This window comes from Anopheles funestus, chromosome 3RL, assembly GCF_943734845.2.
Source record: "Anopheles funestus chromosome 3RL, idAnoFuneDA-416_04, whole genome shotgun sequence".
Taxonomy (NCBI): Eukaryota; Metazoa; Arthropoda; class Insecta; order Diptera; family Culicidae; genus Anopheles; species Anopheles funestus.
In genome coordinates, this window is record NC_064599.1 from 71,649,006 (window position 1) to 71,661,773 (window position 12,768).

General features: G+C 40.1%; 1 protein-coding gene across 5 annotated transcripts in view; it reads left to right on the top strand.

Annotated features, from left to right (window-relative positions):
* LOC125769360 (beta-1-syntrophin) overlaps positions 1–12,768 on the top strand; it is a 125,106-nt gene that overhangs the window by 41,307 nt on the left and 71,031 nt on the right. For all 5 annotated transcript variants that reach the window (XM_049438050.1, XM_049438054.1, XM_049438052.1 and 2 more), the window contains one exon: positions 9,108–9,629. In XM_049438050.1, the coding sequence (XP_049294007.1) occupies positions 9,421–9,629 (209 nt within the window). In that variant the 5' untranslated portion in view covers positions 9,108–9,420. The remainder of the gene's footprint in view (positions 1–9,107; positions 9,630–12,768) is intronic.

Sequence of the window (12,768 nt, forward strand, 5' to 3'; positions counted from 1 at the left end):
AAGCATTATTTGAGTGAAAACAAACATATTGCAACAAATTCGCATTAAAATACATCAATTTTTTAAATTTTGCTGTATTGCTCAAAAATGAGGAAAATTTTTATTATTTCTCAAACAGGGTAAGGAACTTGGTTCCTCAAATAACTTCTGGCACAGACATCTGAGGACATAGCCGTTCATGAAGAAAATGTAGCCATTGATGCCATCTATCGACCACAGGTTAAAGATTGGCGATCCGTTGGATACCGACCGAGTTATAGGTAAAACTTGGCACAAAAATGAGCCTTATGAAATTTTCAAATTTATATATTTTTTTAATATTTTATTATTTTTTATCCTTTTTTAAATTAAAAGCAATATTTGAGTGAACAAAAAAATTCAACAAAGTCAAATTTGGGGCCTTAACTGTAAATCCTCGGTGCCCTTTAAACTGAGCATGACTTATGATAATCGAAGTTTCCTCCTCTAAGTCGTGAATGGTTCTCGCTATCACTTGGTTAAAGAGTAGACAAGTTAGTTCAAATCCTTTATGCATCTTCAACCTTGCAGTAAATTCAAAAATAAATAAAAATATGGAAGGTAACAAAACCTTTACACATTTACACAATTTACATAAACTTTAAAAGAATAAGCTGTAATGCTAGATACAGATGTCATTTATGATTGACAGATCTTTAGTAATCTGATAGCAATACCAACACCTGGCGCTCCGTACAAAACATTTTCAATTAATTACACTCTCACCAGTTTACAACAATGACCCATACGATGATTTGGATCGTATGGATAATCTGCTCTACTCGCTTACCTTTGATGATGACGTTCGGGCATATTGCTTCCTTCCGGTTCAGTATGCAGCCAGGCTCGCAGCGTGCAGAATCTACCCACAGCATCAGCATTCAAATTTCACGGAAAAGCCGCTTTATTCATCGTAATCTCGCAGTGACATTTAGAATAGTAGCCTGTGTGTCGGTACGAATCATTAGCTTACGTGTGGGCCGAAAGGGTTGCAAAGCCCATTGAGCCATAGATCATCGGCACGGATGTGGAGGCTTCTGGGTTCAGGCAAGCGTTCATGTGTGCGTGTTTTTGCTCCTCCATATGCTGGGCGTCCCACCGTCTGTTCGCACGTGCTTGATGGAAAATTTCTCTTTTTTCCTGCATAATATATGCGCAAATGCTAAACGATAACCCATTGCGGCTGACCTGCCAGATAAGGTTGTGCTAGTTGGAGATTAAGCTGAAGCTCTAAACTCTAATCGGAACGAATTTTATACACCAAAAGCGTTGGTAGGATGTTTTAGCCATTCGTCTCGAAAAAGCTATTAGTTTTGAGGGAGATATTCCGAAACTGGGGATATTCATCAAAAGTGTTCGCCAATTCATTTCGTGTGTGGGTGTGTGGGAGCTTTACGTAGTGGGATTAAATTTCTGTGTCGAGATTGGTCCCGGTAGGCAACCGGTTCGATGTCCTTTAGCACTGGGGAAGGCAAGTTTGTTCTAGCACGGTCGGTTCCTTGGGACGTTTGTCAAACAACTGCCCCACGAAAAACACCCACCAGAGTTGCTTTGGTCAATCCGGGTAGCTTACGAACGGATCTTTGGCAAAAGGTCATTCAATGGTGGATGCCAGGGGATGAAAAATCAGCTCAAAGGGATGTTTTTCTTGCTGTTGTTGCTCCAACAAGGGGTGGAAAGGAAAAACGTTCTGGGGCCACCCCTTTTTTTACTCGAACGGCAATGAAATATTGTGACAAATATTTTACTCTACCATGTTTGGTGGTGGGCTATAAAAGTTGATTTCCATTTTCCCCCCCAACACACTCCCTTTCTATCTTTCCCTCTGTATTGGGAAGAGTTTCACCCATGGGGCTTAACCCGGTTGGAGGTCATTTGTGGCGGGCCGGGCGCAAGTTATTTAAATCACTCGAGCAATATTTTTATATGCACGTAAAAGCTTTCGTTGTATGGTAATTAATGCGTGCACATTCACATTTTCCCGCGGGCGGTGGGGTAGATCAAAACGATCATAAAAATGAGTTTTGCCGGTGTTGCTCTCGTGAAATGGTTCATAAATCAAGTGGTTTTAGTGAAATTTTATGTGCCTTCTTCCAAGAACTTTCGTGCGAGCCGTTTGTGGTAAATTGATCGTGTAAGATTTATAACGCAAATACTTATACAACTTCGTGCCGATGTTACCACGGGTGTGTACGATGGGACGGTGAGCATAAAATAATGTTAAATCGTCTTGCACGATACTCGTGAAAGAATTTCATTTGCCTAAGAAAAGCTCTATTGCATATTTTGATCCACATACTCGGCCCCTCGCTTCGCTGTCGCTTATGCAAATGAGTGTTTGGGGTTGGTGTTCCATTCCCTTTTTTGTGTGCTGTTCCCTTAGTGTTTGCCAACAGATCCTTTCGACATATTCTCTTGGTAAAACATGATCTTATTTTTTGTTTCTATACCTCTGCTAGAAAAAGCAAACTTTCTACAGCGGGAAAAAGCTTCATATATCGTTGTATGATAATCAAAAATTCAGTCAACTTTCATCCATCGGTGACAGGTGTGAAGGCGCAGAGACAATTTTGAAGCATCGTACCTAGAGCATAAAACATAATAAAGCATAACCATTTGCCATGCAGGAAAATGTCACCAGTAAGAGCATGCAAATGGGCACTTCGTAAGGTAAACACTTACCAAGAAGAAAATCAAAGCCTATAAGTCAGCCCCAGGGATTTATTCTTTGTATGATAAAAGGAACTGTAAGGTCATCCCCTAGTTGTTGTGCTAGCATGGCACAATGTTGTGTTGTCGGTATAAACAACCTGCAGAATGAAGAATTTTGTATTATTCGCATTTGAATTACATGTTTACTTTAATTTCATCTCTAGTAATACGTACTTAGCAGCATAACGCACTACCTCATTTCGGTCCCACCAAACATCAATCATGTCGATGTTAGTGGATGACAAGAGCAACACTCAGCACAAGGGAAGGCCTGTTGCAGAAATACTTGATGTTTTTTCTTCACATGGTAATCCTTTAGTGCTTTTTTTGCTTTAAATGTTCATGCTCTCTAGGAGCAAAGAAGCAGTCACAATGATCAATTCGTAAAGTGTCAGTGGCTCACAATATATAACGGCCAGCTTGTTCCACTGAAACATAGAACATAAGTTCTATATGCATTTTTGATTTGGCTTTAAATATCATAATTTTTCACGAGGAAATATTTGAGTTACCTAATTTTTTACAGACATGATGCAATGAACACAATTGACGTAGTTTTTAAAGCTGCTCATGCATATTTAACATCAGTCATATTTTTTATTATCTTTCTAATCCTTATTATCTTACTATCTTCTTTTTATCTTTCTACATTTATTTTCATTTCTTATATTTTAGTACAGTATAAAACTCTTGTGCAGAAAGTGTACAGGAATTAAATGCACATTAACTAATTTCAAATTCTTCTCCAATGAAAGCTTAGAGTGATGCAATCATACTCCAGCTAAATTACTACTTTAGATGTTTATTACAACACACAGCTACGTTTCTCGCTTAGCTACCGACAATACAACCTTTTTCGCGCAAAAAAGGACAAAACATGTTGTCCACGAATAAAGCGGAAGCGTACTTCCACGGCAAATGCGCCTAAACGATACTTCCTGAAGTTTCCCGGTTTTGTGAAAATGAAGGATGTTTTGGGTTGTGTCCGCTTTGGGAACACAAAGGAACCCGTCGTAAACAGCGTGCTCATGTTCCCCGAAGCGATATCTAATCCCTGTTTAATTAAACACACTCATTTTTACATTTCCCCAGCTTTGCCCGTGCGCCTGTGCGTGTCCATAAAGGTGGTTTGTTGGTATGAGTACCGATTTTTTTTTTGCAGCTGCTTGTTATTTTACGGAACGGAAAGAACTCCCTGTGTAAAGTTTTTTTTTCTCCACCCGGTGTTAGTAGCAAAAGCCTCACCGCAGATAGCACACGGCTTCAAAACGTGCGAGAAGCGTGATTGTGGTTTTTGGTCCACAGCTAGCGTGGAAGCGTAAAGTACAGTTTAACGACACTAACCTGACACTTCCGTTGGCTTTTTTTGTGGTGCTAGGAACAGCACACACACAAAATGCTCGTACAAAAAAAACCGTTTGTGCCTCCCATGGGAGGAAGTGCTTCAAAGTTCCCAAAGTCCACTTCTGGGGGATTCCTAAAGAGATGCGCTACATGTGCGGCCATCAATTTTTGGGGAAGTAAATTTGGATGAAGATGAAGCTGAAAGGTAGTAAAATGGAATGATTCTTCAAAAAAGGTAGTTTTAGGTAAATTATAGTTATATAAAAAGCACGAAACGATGAAAACATGTCAAGTAATCCTCACATTAGACATCACTATTTGACACAAACATTTAAAAAAAGGAAATGAGCGATGTAGGAAATTCAGAGCAAAAACAATTTGATTAAAAATCTTCCCTTTCAGTCGATATAATCCCATTACATCCTCTTAAACGTTGCCGCAAAGGGTGGCTTTTGCACAAACATATATTTGCCGCAAAGCTAAGGATGCGATCACTTTGATCAGAAAGCAATTCAAACGAGGCATTTCCAGTGGGAAGATCATACTACACCGTGCTAAGATACGCCTGCTCGTGTGTTCTTAGAACTGTTACTTAACTCCACGTGTGCGTTGTTTGCATGTCACAAAATTCATCGGTATAGCGTGGCGTAGCACGGCGTAGTTAGTGTCTGTGGTCGGTTGCCAAAGGCAACGGCAAAGGCTCACAAGCTACGCACAAAATTGTCACCGAAACGATGCATATCAGCTAATCGCTGATGATGGTGTTCAGGTGGATACCACCTATGATACCATTTATCAAGCAGGAAAAATATGATCATAGAAAAAAAAGAAAGAGAGAAAAAGAGACGAAAAGAGAGAGAGGGAGAGAGTTTGGGATGATTGCTGGAACGCATCCGGGTTTGAAGTTGATTGTAATACTTTCAGTTGGAAAATTAATCTTCTAACCAACCAAGGGCCCTACCATCCATGCTGAAAGTTGATGCGTACACACACAGATGAGCGAGGTTTTCGTGAATATTTCCACTCCGAAAAATTGGAAAAAAGGATGTGGAACTTTTCTTTTTGTTGCTTTTTTTAGAATCATGTTACTCAAACGTGTAATTTTGAGTTGAAAAAAGGAAGCTCACCGAGCACATATACACGCTGATGAGTACATGACGAGAGTACGTATTTTGAGGACAACTTCTCTTGCTTTGAATAATATCTTAGTGATAAGCTTAGCATACAAAAAACAACTTCAAGCTAAAGGTGTTAGATGAAAAGAAGACTTAAAAAAAAGAAACTTGTATTAAAAACCTTTTTTTGGCGGTTTTTTGGGATTGTATTTATGATTCGATGCAGTACTAGACATGAGTTCTTGCTCGTTATCGTTCTATTTGCGCTTTTATTTTTTACGTTCTTTGATGCCGTGCTGCAATGGTTTTGTGCCTCCCTAAGCTCGTGGATCTAATCTTTTCTTGATCTGATTTCTGTTAAAGAATTCTATTCTCTAGAAAACTCGTGAAAACTTTAAACAAACTACTCACAATTTCGTTAAAAATCAAACCCAAGAAAAATGTACCAAAGTTCTGGAGTACTTTGGAAAGACGCAAGAAAATCTATTGGAGACATTGAAATTCTGCAATTAAAACTATAGGAAACCTCAAAACAGAGCGTTTTAATACCTTGGGAAAGTTGCAGATAACTGCAATGTAAACTACGAGAAATTTCCGAGATTTATTTTACAAAACACACAGCATGGCAGCTGTGCTACGAATGCTCTTCTTGTAGATCGGAGCATTCCATGGAGCTATTCGGAGTAATCGGAGTTGTGCAATGTAATCGAAGATCAAGGGACAAAGATTCTGGAAATTTTATTGTCGTCGAATCTTGGGTAATTGGAGTCGATAGTGTAAATGTCTTGGAACTGGAGTCGTAGTTGAATTGAAACTAGAATTTCTTCTCCCTGGATTTCGCATAACTTCATAAGAAGTTTGCTTAGATCTATACTTAAAGTTGTAGATATTTGTGGATATGGTACTCCTCCTTTTGAAACCACCAGGTTGCATCACTAGTTTCAACCGTCTACTTAAACGTAGACCCTCTTCATTATACTGTTGCACAAGTCCCTTCAACAAGCCAGTGAGCTTACATCACACAAAAGCTAACGAATGTTTAGAGTCACAAATCAATCCAAAATTTGGAAGAAAATGTCATCCTGCAACAAACAAAAGCTTGTCCTAGTATTGGCTTTGCTACAATGAATCGTATACAGATAGTTTCCATACTTCATAGAAACCTTAGTAGTTCGGAACCGGTTTAACGTATCCGTACATACTGTGCATCGATCTATATGAACTGAATGGAAAGTTTGTTGAAAATTTCCCCGCACTCAACACTATCCCATCTTGTCTGGAGTACAGTGGTCAGTGATTTCACTGCTCGAAATGCGACTTTTTCAATTAAGCTGGAGCAACCATCATGAAATCCTTCCATGTTCGAACAATGATCACCCTTCAATGAACTGTTGTGAAGCAAAAAAAAATAGAACAACTGGAAATATGTCTCGGGAAAAACGAAACAGCAAACATTTGTACTCCTTACCGAAAAAAACCCTCAAACATTATCCTTGGGTATGGTTTTAGCCCTGAACAAACACCCAGCAGTAGTAGTTGACTGTGGTGACTGCCGTTCGAGGTGACTCTCGCTTTCTGCCTTTGACTCATACGTTCAAATACGGCTCATACGTTCATACGGCTTCAAATTTGAAGAGAAATTTTGTGGAAATGCTATTCCATCTACTCGACAAATGCCGCAAATTTCCGAAATGGATGATACACGAATATGTGTTTGGGGTTCCGGTTCCCAGAATTCCATCAACCATTGGGACGAATTGGTAATCAATTTTGTGTTAGTTACTCACCCACATGCTAACGAAACCACATGTTCCATTGTGGACGGAAGTGTACGTATCGGTGAAAATAGGGAGCCAAAGGGCCATGGTGAGCGGTGAGCTAGGGCCAGGTGAGCTTATTGAAGACAAATATAGGTACGGCTGAGATGGGCAGCTTTTTTACCGGCATACACATTAATCACCGTAGGGTGAGGCTCACCATGTGAGGAAGAAATAAAGTTTTGTGAAATATCAATCACTTATGGGGATATGGTTAAACATGGGCTAAGGTTTGCGATACGGTAAAAAAGGCTACCCCTCTGGGTAAAGCTATTATGTAGATAAAGTGAACATCATTAGTGATCATAAAGAAAAACATGAACCCTTATTTCTTTTCTTAAAAGAACTTTTGGTTCCTACCTTTGGTCGTTTTATCAAAACGCGGTGGATATACTTAATGATCATTCGGGATTTAACTGAATTACACAAAACACAAAAATTATTTCATTCTACCGTGTTTAACTATTCAGTGCATTCCGAGGCCAGAATAAGGTTCGTTTTTGTTTTCAGCGGCAAAGTTGGCAAAAGTTTCTCAAGGACTATAAACTCTTGAGCGTCCCTTTGCCCCCTTTTTGCTCAATATAAGCGCACTTGCATAAGCTTTAAAGATGATAGTCACAAAAGCGGAACCACTTCATGTTGATTCTTTCAACAACAACAACAAAAAACGAAATTAAAGCAAAAGCATAAAAATTACGCGCCCAACTAAACCATTTCCATCGTGCAGAAAAGCGCATAAAACAACCCCAAAGAAAGTCAAAAGGTTTCACCGTCCACAACAGGGGCAACAGCGGAATTTCCCTGCAGGTGTTCTGAATGCAAGTACAAAACTTGCGTATTTGTGCATGATTATTATTCTACGGCCCTGTCCTTGACATAGAACCAGCAAAGCGAAACGAGGAAAGGTTTTGTTCTTCCATACTTTATGTAGAATTTATTCACGGTACGACAAAACCTTAGCTGCTTGCGATCGGTTGCCTGGTTGGGACGTTCTGGGGCGAAAGTTTCAATTATCATAATTTCACATTACTGTCTTGTGCCGTAGCCGGTTGTTGTTTTCCTTTCTGGCGGTTCGGATAATCCCGATCCAAACCAACGAAAGTTTGTCAGTTTAGGAAAGTTTTTCTTCTCCTACCAATCCTAACAGCGAGAACTACAAAACGCTAGCGAACATGAAGAACGGTTGGAAAAAAGCTTTTCAATTTTATTTTTTTATTTTTTTGGGAGAGTTTCTTCTCTTTTTCAAGTTAGCTTTTTGTTCGCTTTACCGATTCATTTTTAGAATTCCATCATCATTTGCACCCTGCGAAATGTACGAAAGAAGGAAGAGATGGAACGTATTTTGAAGGGAGAAAATGCGATATTATTAGGGTGGTGAAGACTTACTCGCGGCGAGCTCTCGTTCCTTTCACCCATAACAGGTAGTGGTAGTTGTTCCATTTTACAAGTTTTGTGCAAAAAGGTGAAGACAAAACCAGCAGCAGGAGCAGCAACAAGAAAAAAACCATCTAGCCCACCTGCACGCAGTTGTTGCTTTGAATTTGGTGGAACCGGCATACTTTCAGGAAAAGCCGGCTCAAGTGTCATCCCCGGAAGCTTCACTTTGTACTTTTTCCTTCTTCGGTACTCTACCATGCGACTGTTCGGAGAATAGTGACCGGTTTGAAGTATTTGCTGAAGAGGACAAAAATGTTTACTCAACGATATTATATTTCTTGTGCCGGCGGTAACCCGGAAATAGCTGGCAGGAATTATGACGAGCTTCGAGCTGAAGGGGAAACGCATTAGACATCTGTGGATAATATGAAAGAAGGTGTTTTTGCTTCTTTGGAAATGTGTTGCATTCAAATTTGGTAGGCATTTTCTTCCGAGAGCTTTTGATAAGATGAGTTTGTAAATGATGGCTTCTACAATGAGACCTCTTCATAAATATATTCCTCATTTTACGACCCAACATGAAAGAAAATTAGGAAAATTCCGTTCGAGCATCGTTCATTTGCTGTGCGTTGAAACCATGATACGTTCAATAAAAATAATTTTCATCAATGTTGAAAGGTTTCGTTGAAAATAATTTTTCCCATTTTGTTTCTTCTCCTTACAGCTATTGAACCAGCAATAAGCAGCCGGGTTTTGGTTCGATTTCATCATGGCCTATCGGGGTCCCGTCGTTGGGTATCGTTAGCCAAAGACGACGTGCACAACAGTATCAAACTGCTTGAAGAAAGAAAAAAACAACCCCAATACACACTTCAAAAGAACAGAGAAAAGTGATTTGAAGCAAACAACAGCACAACAAACGAACAACAGCCGGTGAAATTAATCCCACGCGGTCACCGTTTGCGTTTTTTTTTTGTTGGTTTGGTTTTGTTCGGCACGGTTCCTCGGAAGTGGAAACAATTTAGCGTCACAAAAAGATGGTAGAATCGGGCACCATTAGCCGTACCAGCCCGGGTTCGGCATCGATCGTGGCTACCGGTGGCGTACGGAGCGGCATCCTCGAGACGCGGGTACGTGGCGCTTGGTACCGCGTATCGGTCAGCCTGGAAACGGAATACATTTCCGTGAGCTTGGATGAGGCTTGCGAACCGATCGATCACTCCACCACACTGAACGGCACATTAGGGTAGGTACACGTAAGGGATATGGTGTAATATGTTGCTTATTTTTGCTTTGCAGATAAATTACGAATTATAATATCACTTTTCTATTGTCTAGTTTACGCCTATAGTTAGGCAAGCATAATACATGAAAAGTTGTATAAATGTAATTTTTTTAAGTTTCGTATTTATTTAAAGTTTCCAATTTTTAAACGACTTCGAAGGTCATGCCGGCTTTATTTCTTATTTAACTTATGACTACCATATAGCTGGATAATCCGTCCTTGCTATGGGTGGACGATCCGGTGGTGGATGGGATCAGATATATTCTTCTTCTTCTTCTTGGCTTTAACGACCTGACAGGCCACCCCGGCCATTTCTGGCTTACTAGACTTATTTTACCACGTAGCCGGATAGTCAGTCCTTGCTACGGGGGAACGATCCGGACGGGATTTGAACCCGGTCCAGCCATATGGACCGGCGCCGTTTATCATATACACCACCGGACCGCCCCTCAGATCAGATATATTATTGGTATGATTAATTATAGTATTTGTTTTTTTCGACATCTCGCTATAGAAAAAAGTTCCTCTACTCTATTTCACATTTACGCCTGTAGTTAGGCAATAATAAAACACTGAAAGACGCATACACTATTAATCACTATTTTATCAATCAATCAAAACAATTCTTTACATATCACGAAGAGAGATGATTATTGGAAACACATTTTTAGTAAGGAATAATGATTATTTGATAGTTATGATAAGTTTTTTCACAATGTTTTTGTACAATGTAAAGTGGCAAGATTGCCCTCCCCCGAAAAGACCCCTGCAATTAGGCAATTTACGAACATTTAGTGCGCATTAAACAATAAATTTTGTTTCAATTTTTAAAGCGGGTAATACAAATTCTTTATGCATTCTATTAAACGTTATTTAATAGGAGTTATTATTGTGCAGTTGCAACAATAATTGCTAGCAATTAATGCAACACCGTCGATTGAAATACGAACATTATGGAGCTGCATTTTTTTAATGTGATAAAATAATTACACCTATCTATCTGCTCATTATGCTACCCATCCTATCGCAACAGATAAAACAGTAAAATGTTTATCGTATTGTTTTTACTTGCAAAACATTACTTAGCCAGTTCAAACAGTATTCACCTTACCTGACATATGTCGGCAGTGCTGTATAAAAGGTCGGGTTTGGCGCTGTGTACGTGTTTAAACGCATCTGCACAATACACTCCATATCGTGGTTCATGATTGACTGATTGATAGCGAATTTATTAATGTGGCCAACCACATCCTTTCCCCATTTCCATCCGCCTCTGTAATCCCTTCGCTTGCAGTACAGTGTGGAGATCAGGTGAAATAATGTCGACGTATGGTCAATTAAATTTGATGTACAGATAAAAATGCAATGCAATGCAAATAACCGACCAGGTCACAGGAGTGGATGTTTGGTTGATTGGGTTTATCCGCGAAACCGGTCACAGTATCGATCATCAATTTGTAATGATATCGACGATTAAAGTGTGTGTGGGTGTGTGTTTGCTGCGATTTGTATTTTGTGCTGTATTTGTGAGCAGCGCCCGTAGAACGATTATGATTAACGATCGAACAGAATGAGTAAGAACTTGCATTTTTGTTTTGTTTTCTTCTCTCCTTATTTGTTAGTTTCTGATTGACATTTTTTTCTCTAGTTTTTATTTTTTTGCTGCCTCAGTTCATTTTTTCCATCCAAAGCAAACATTCAATTAGTGGTGAATGGGGAATTTCCTTCCTTATGCGCCATGTTTGTGCAAAGGAAAATGGCCGGAAATGGCAAAATTAGGTACCGGCGTGTATGAAGCAGTGAGTGCAACACGGCAATTCTCTTTGCGAACTATAGCACGGTCGTCTAATTCCGCACGGTGTTGAAACAAAACCCCCGGTGCCGATGAACGAACGGTCCCTCAATCCAGCTGATGAAAATTCTAAAATTGAGCATGTTTGAACGAGCATGGGAAAGGTTGAATAAAAATCCGGAATCTGAACCTGAACGGATCGGTACAGCCGTTTGTCGGCTGCTTTCGATTTGCGGGAAAACGAGCCAGGTTTAATTAATCCTTCCACTCTGTGCGAACATCGGACCCGACCGTGGAACCGACTGTCATTCGCATCAACGCAGCACAGTAAACGAAGCTGTCTGGATAAACGAGTTCTGTCTGCAGCATGCAATCTTTCGTGTCCGAGCGTGCCCAGACTCCGGTGCGGGTCCAGGTTCGTACGGCAAAGCAAACCGATTGTTTTGATTTGAACCGAACCGGTAAGATCGTCCGTGTACCGGGTTTTCCGCAGGACACTTTTTGTGGGCATGTAGTGGGAGTTTATGTTTTTTTTTTTTGGTTGGAAAAGTTTAGCCAGAAGCTTGCGATTGCGTAGATTGCGGTTTTTGGTTGTGTTGTGTTCAACCGAATAAAGGTTGTTTCTCCCCTTGGTTTCGGTCCGTACGCCAACAATCGCGAGGTTTTGTGGTTAACGTCCAAACCGATTTGCATCATGGATTGTGGTTTTTTGGGGCAAACCGAACGGAAACGCAATCGGTTTATTGATGCTCCATTTTATTTCCAAGATGAAACGGAATTTCCGCATTCGTTTGCCTTCAAACTTTTGGCAAGAAGTAAAATTAACTAACAATATTTTGAAGACGAACCATCCAGAAATAAAACGACACTAAATCTTAGCAGAAATTCGTTAAGATAAACACGATAAAACTTCATCAACCGCGTCCCCAACCACTCGTTATGCGGGACGGGGAGGAGTAATTTCAGTTTCCAAGTGTTTTAAATTGATATCTTTTACCACGGCCAAATGGTAAAGAATTCCCATCCAGTGTTTCATTTACCCGCACAAAAGCACATTATAGAAATGCCTCTATAAAGCCACCGTTAAAAGCATCGTTCGCCAGGTGTTGCCCCAAAAAACACCTCCTCACAAATGACCCTATAAACCACATCCATCGTCGTTTTGGGAAAGAAAGCCTCTGCGAGTGGCGCTTGCGTTCCGATACATTCTAACGCGTTTGCGGCATACAAGTTTCGGAGTGAATTTTCGGGAAAGCTTTTTTCCGTTACTTCTTTGTGTAGGTGTGTGTGTGACGCCACAAATATGGC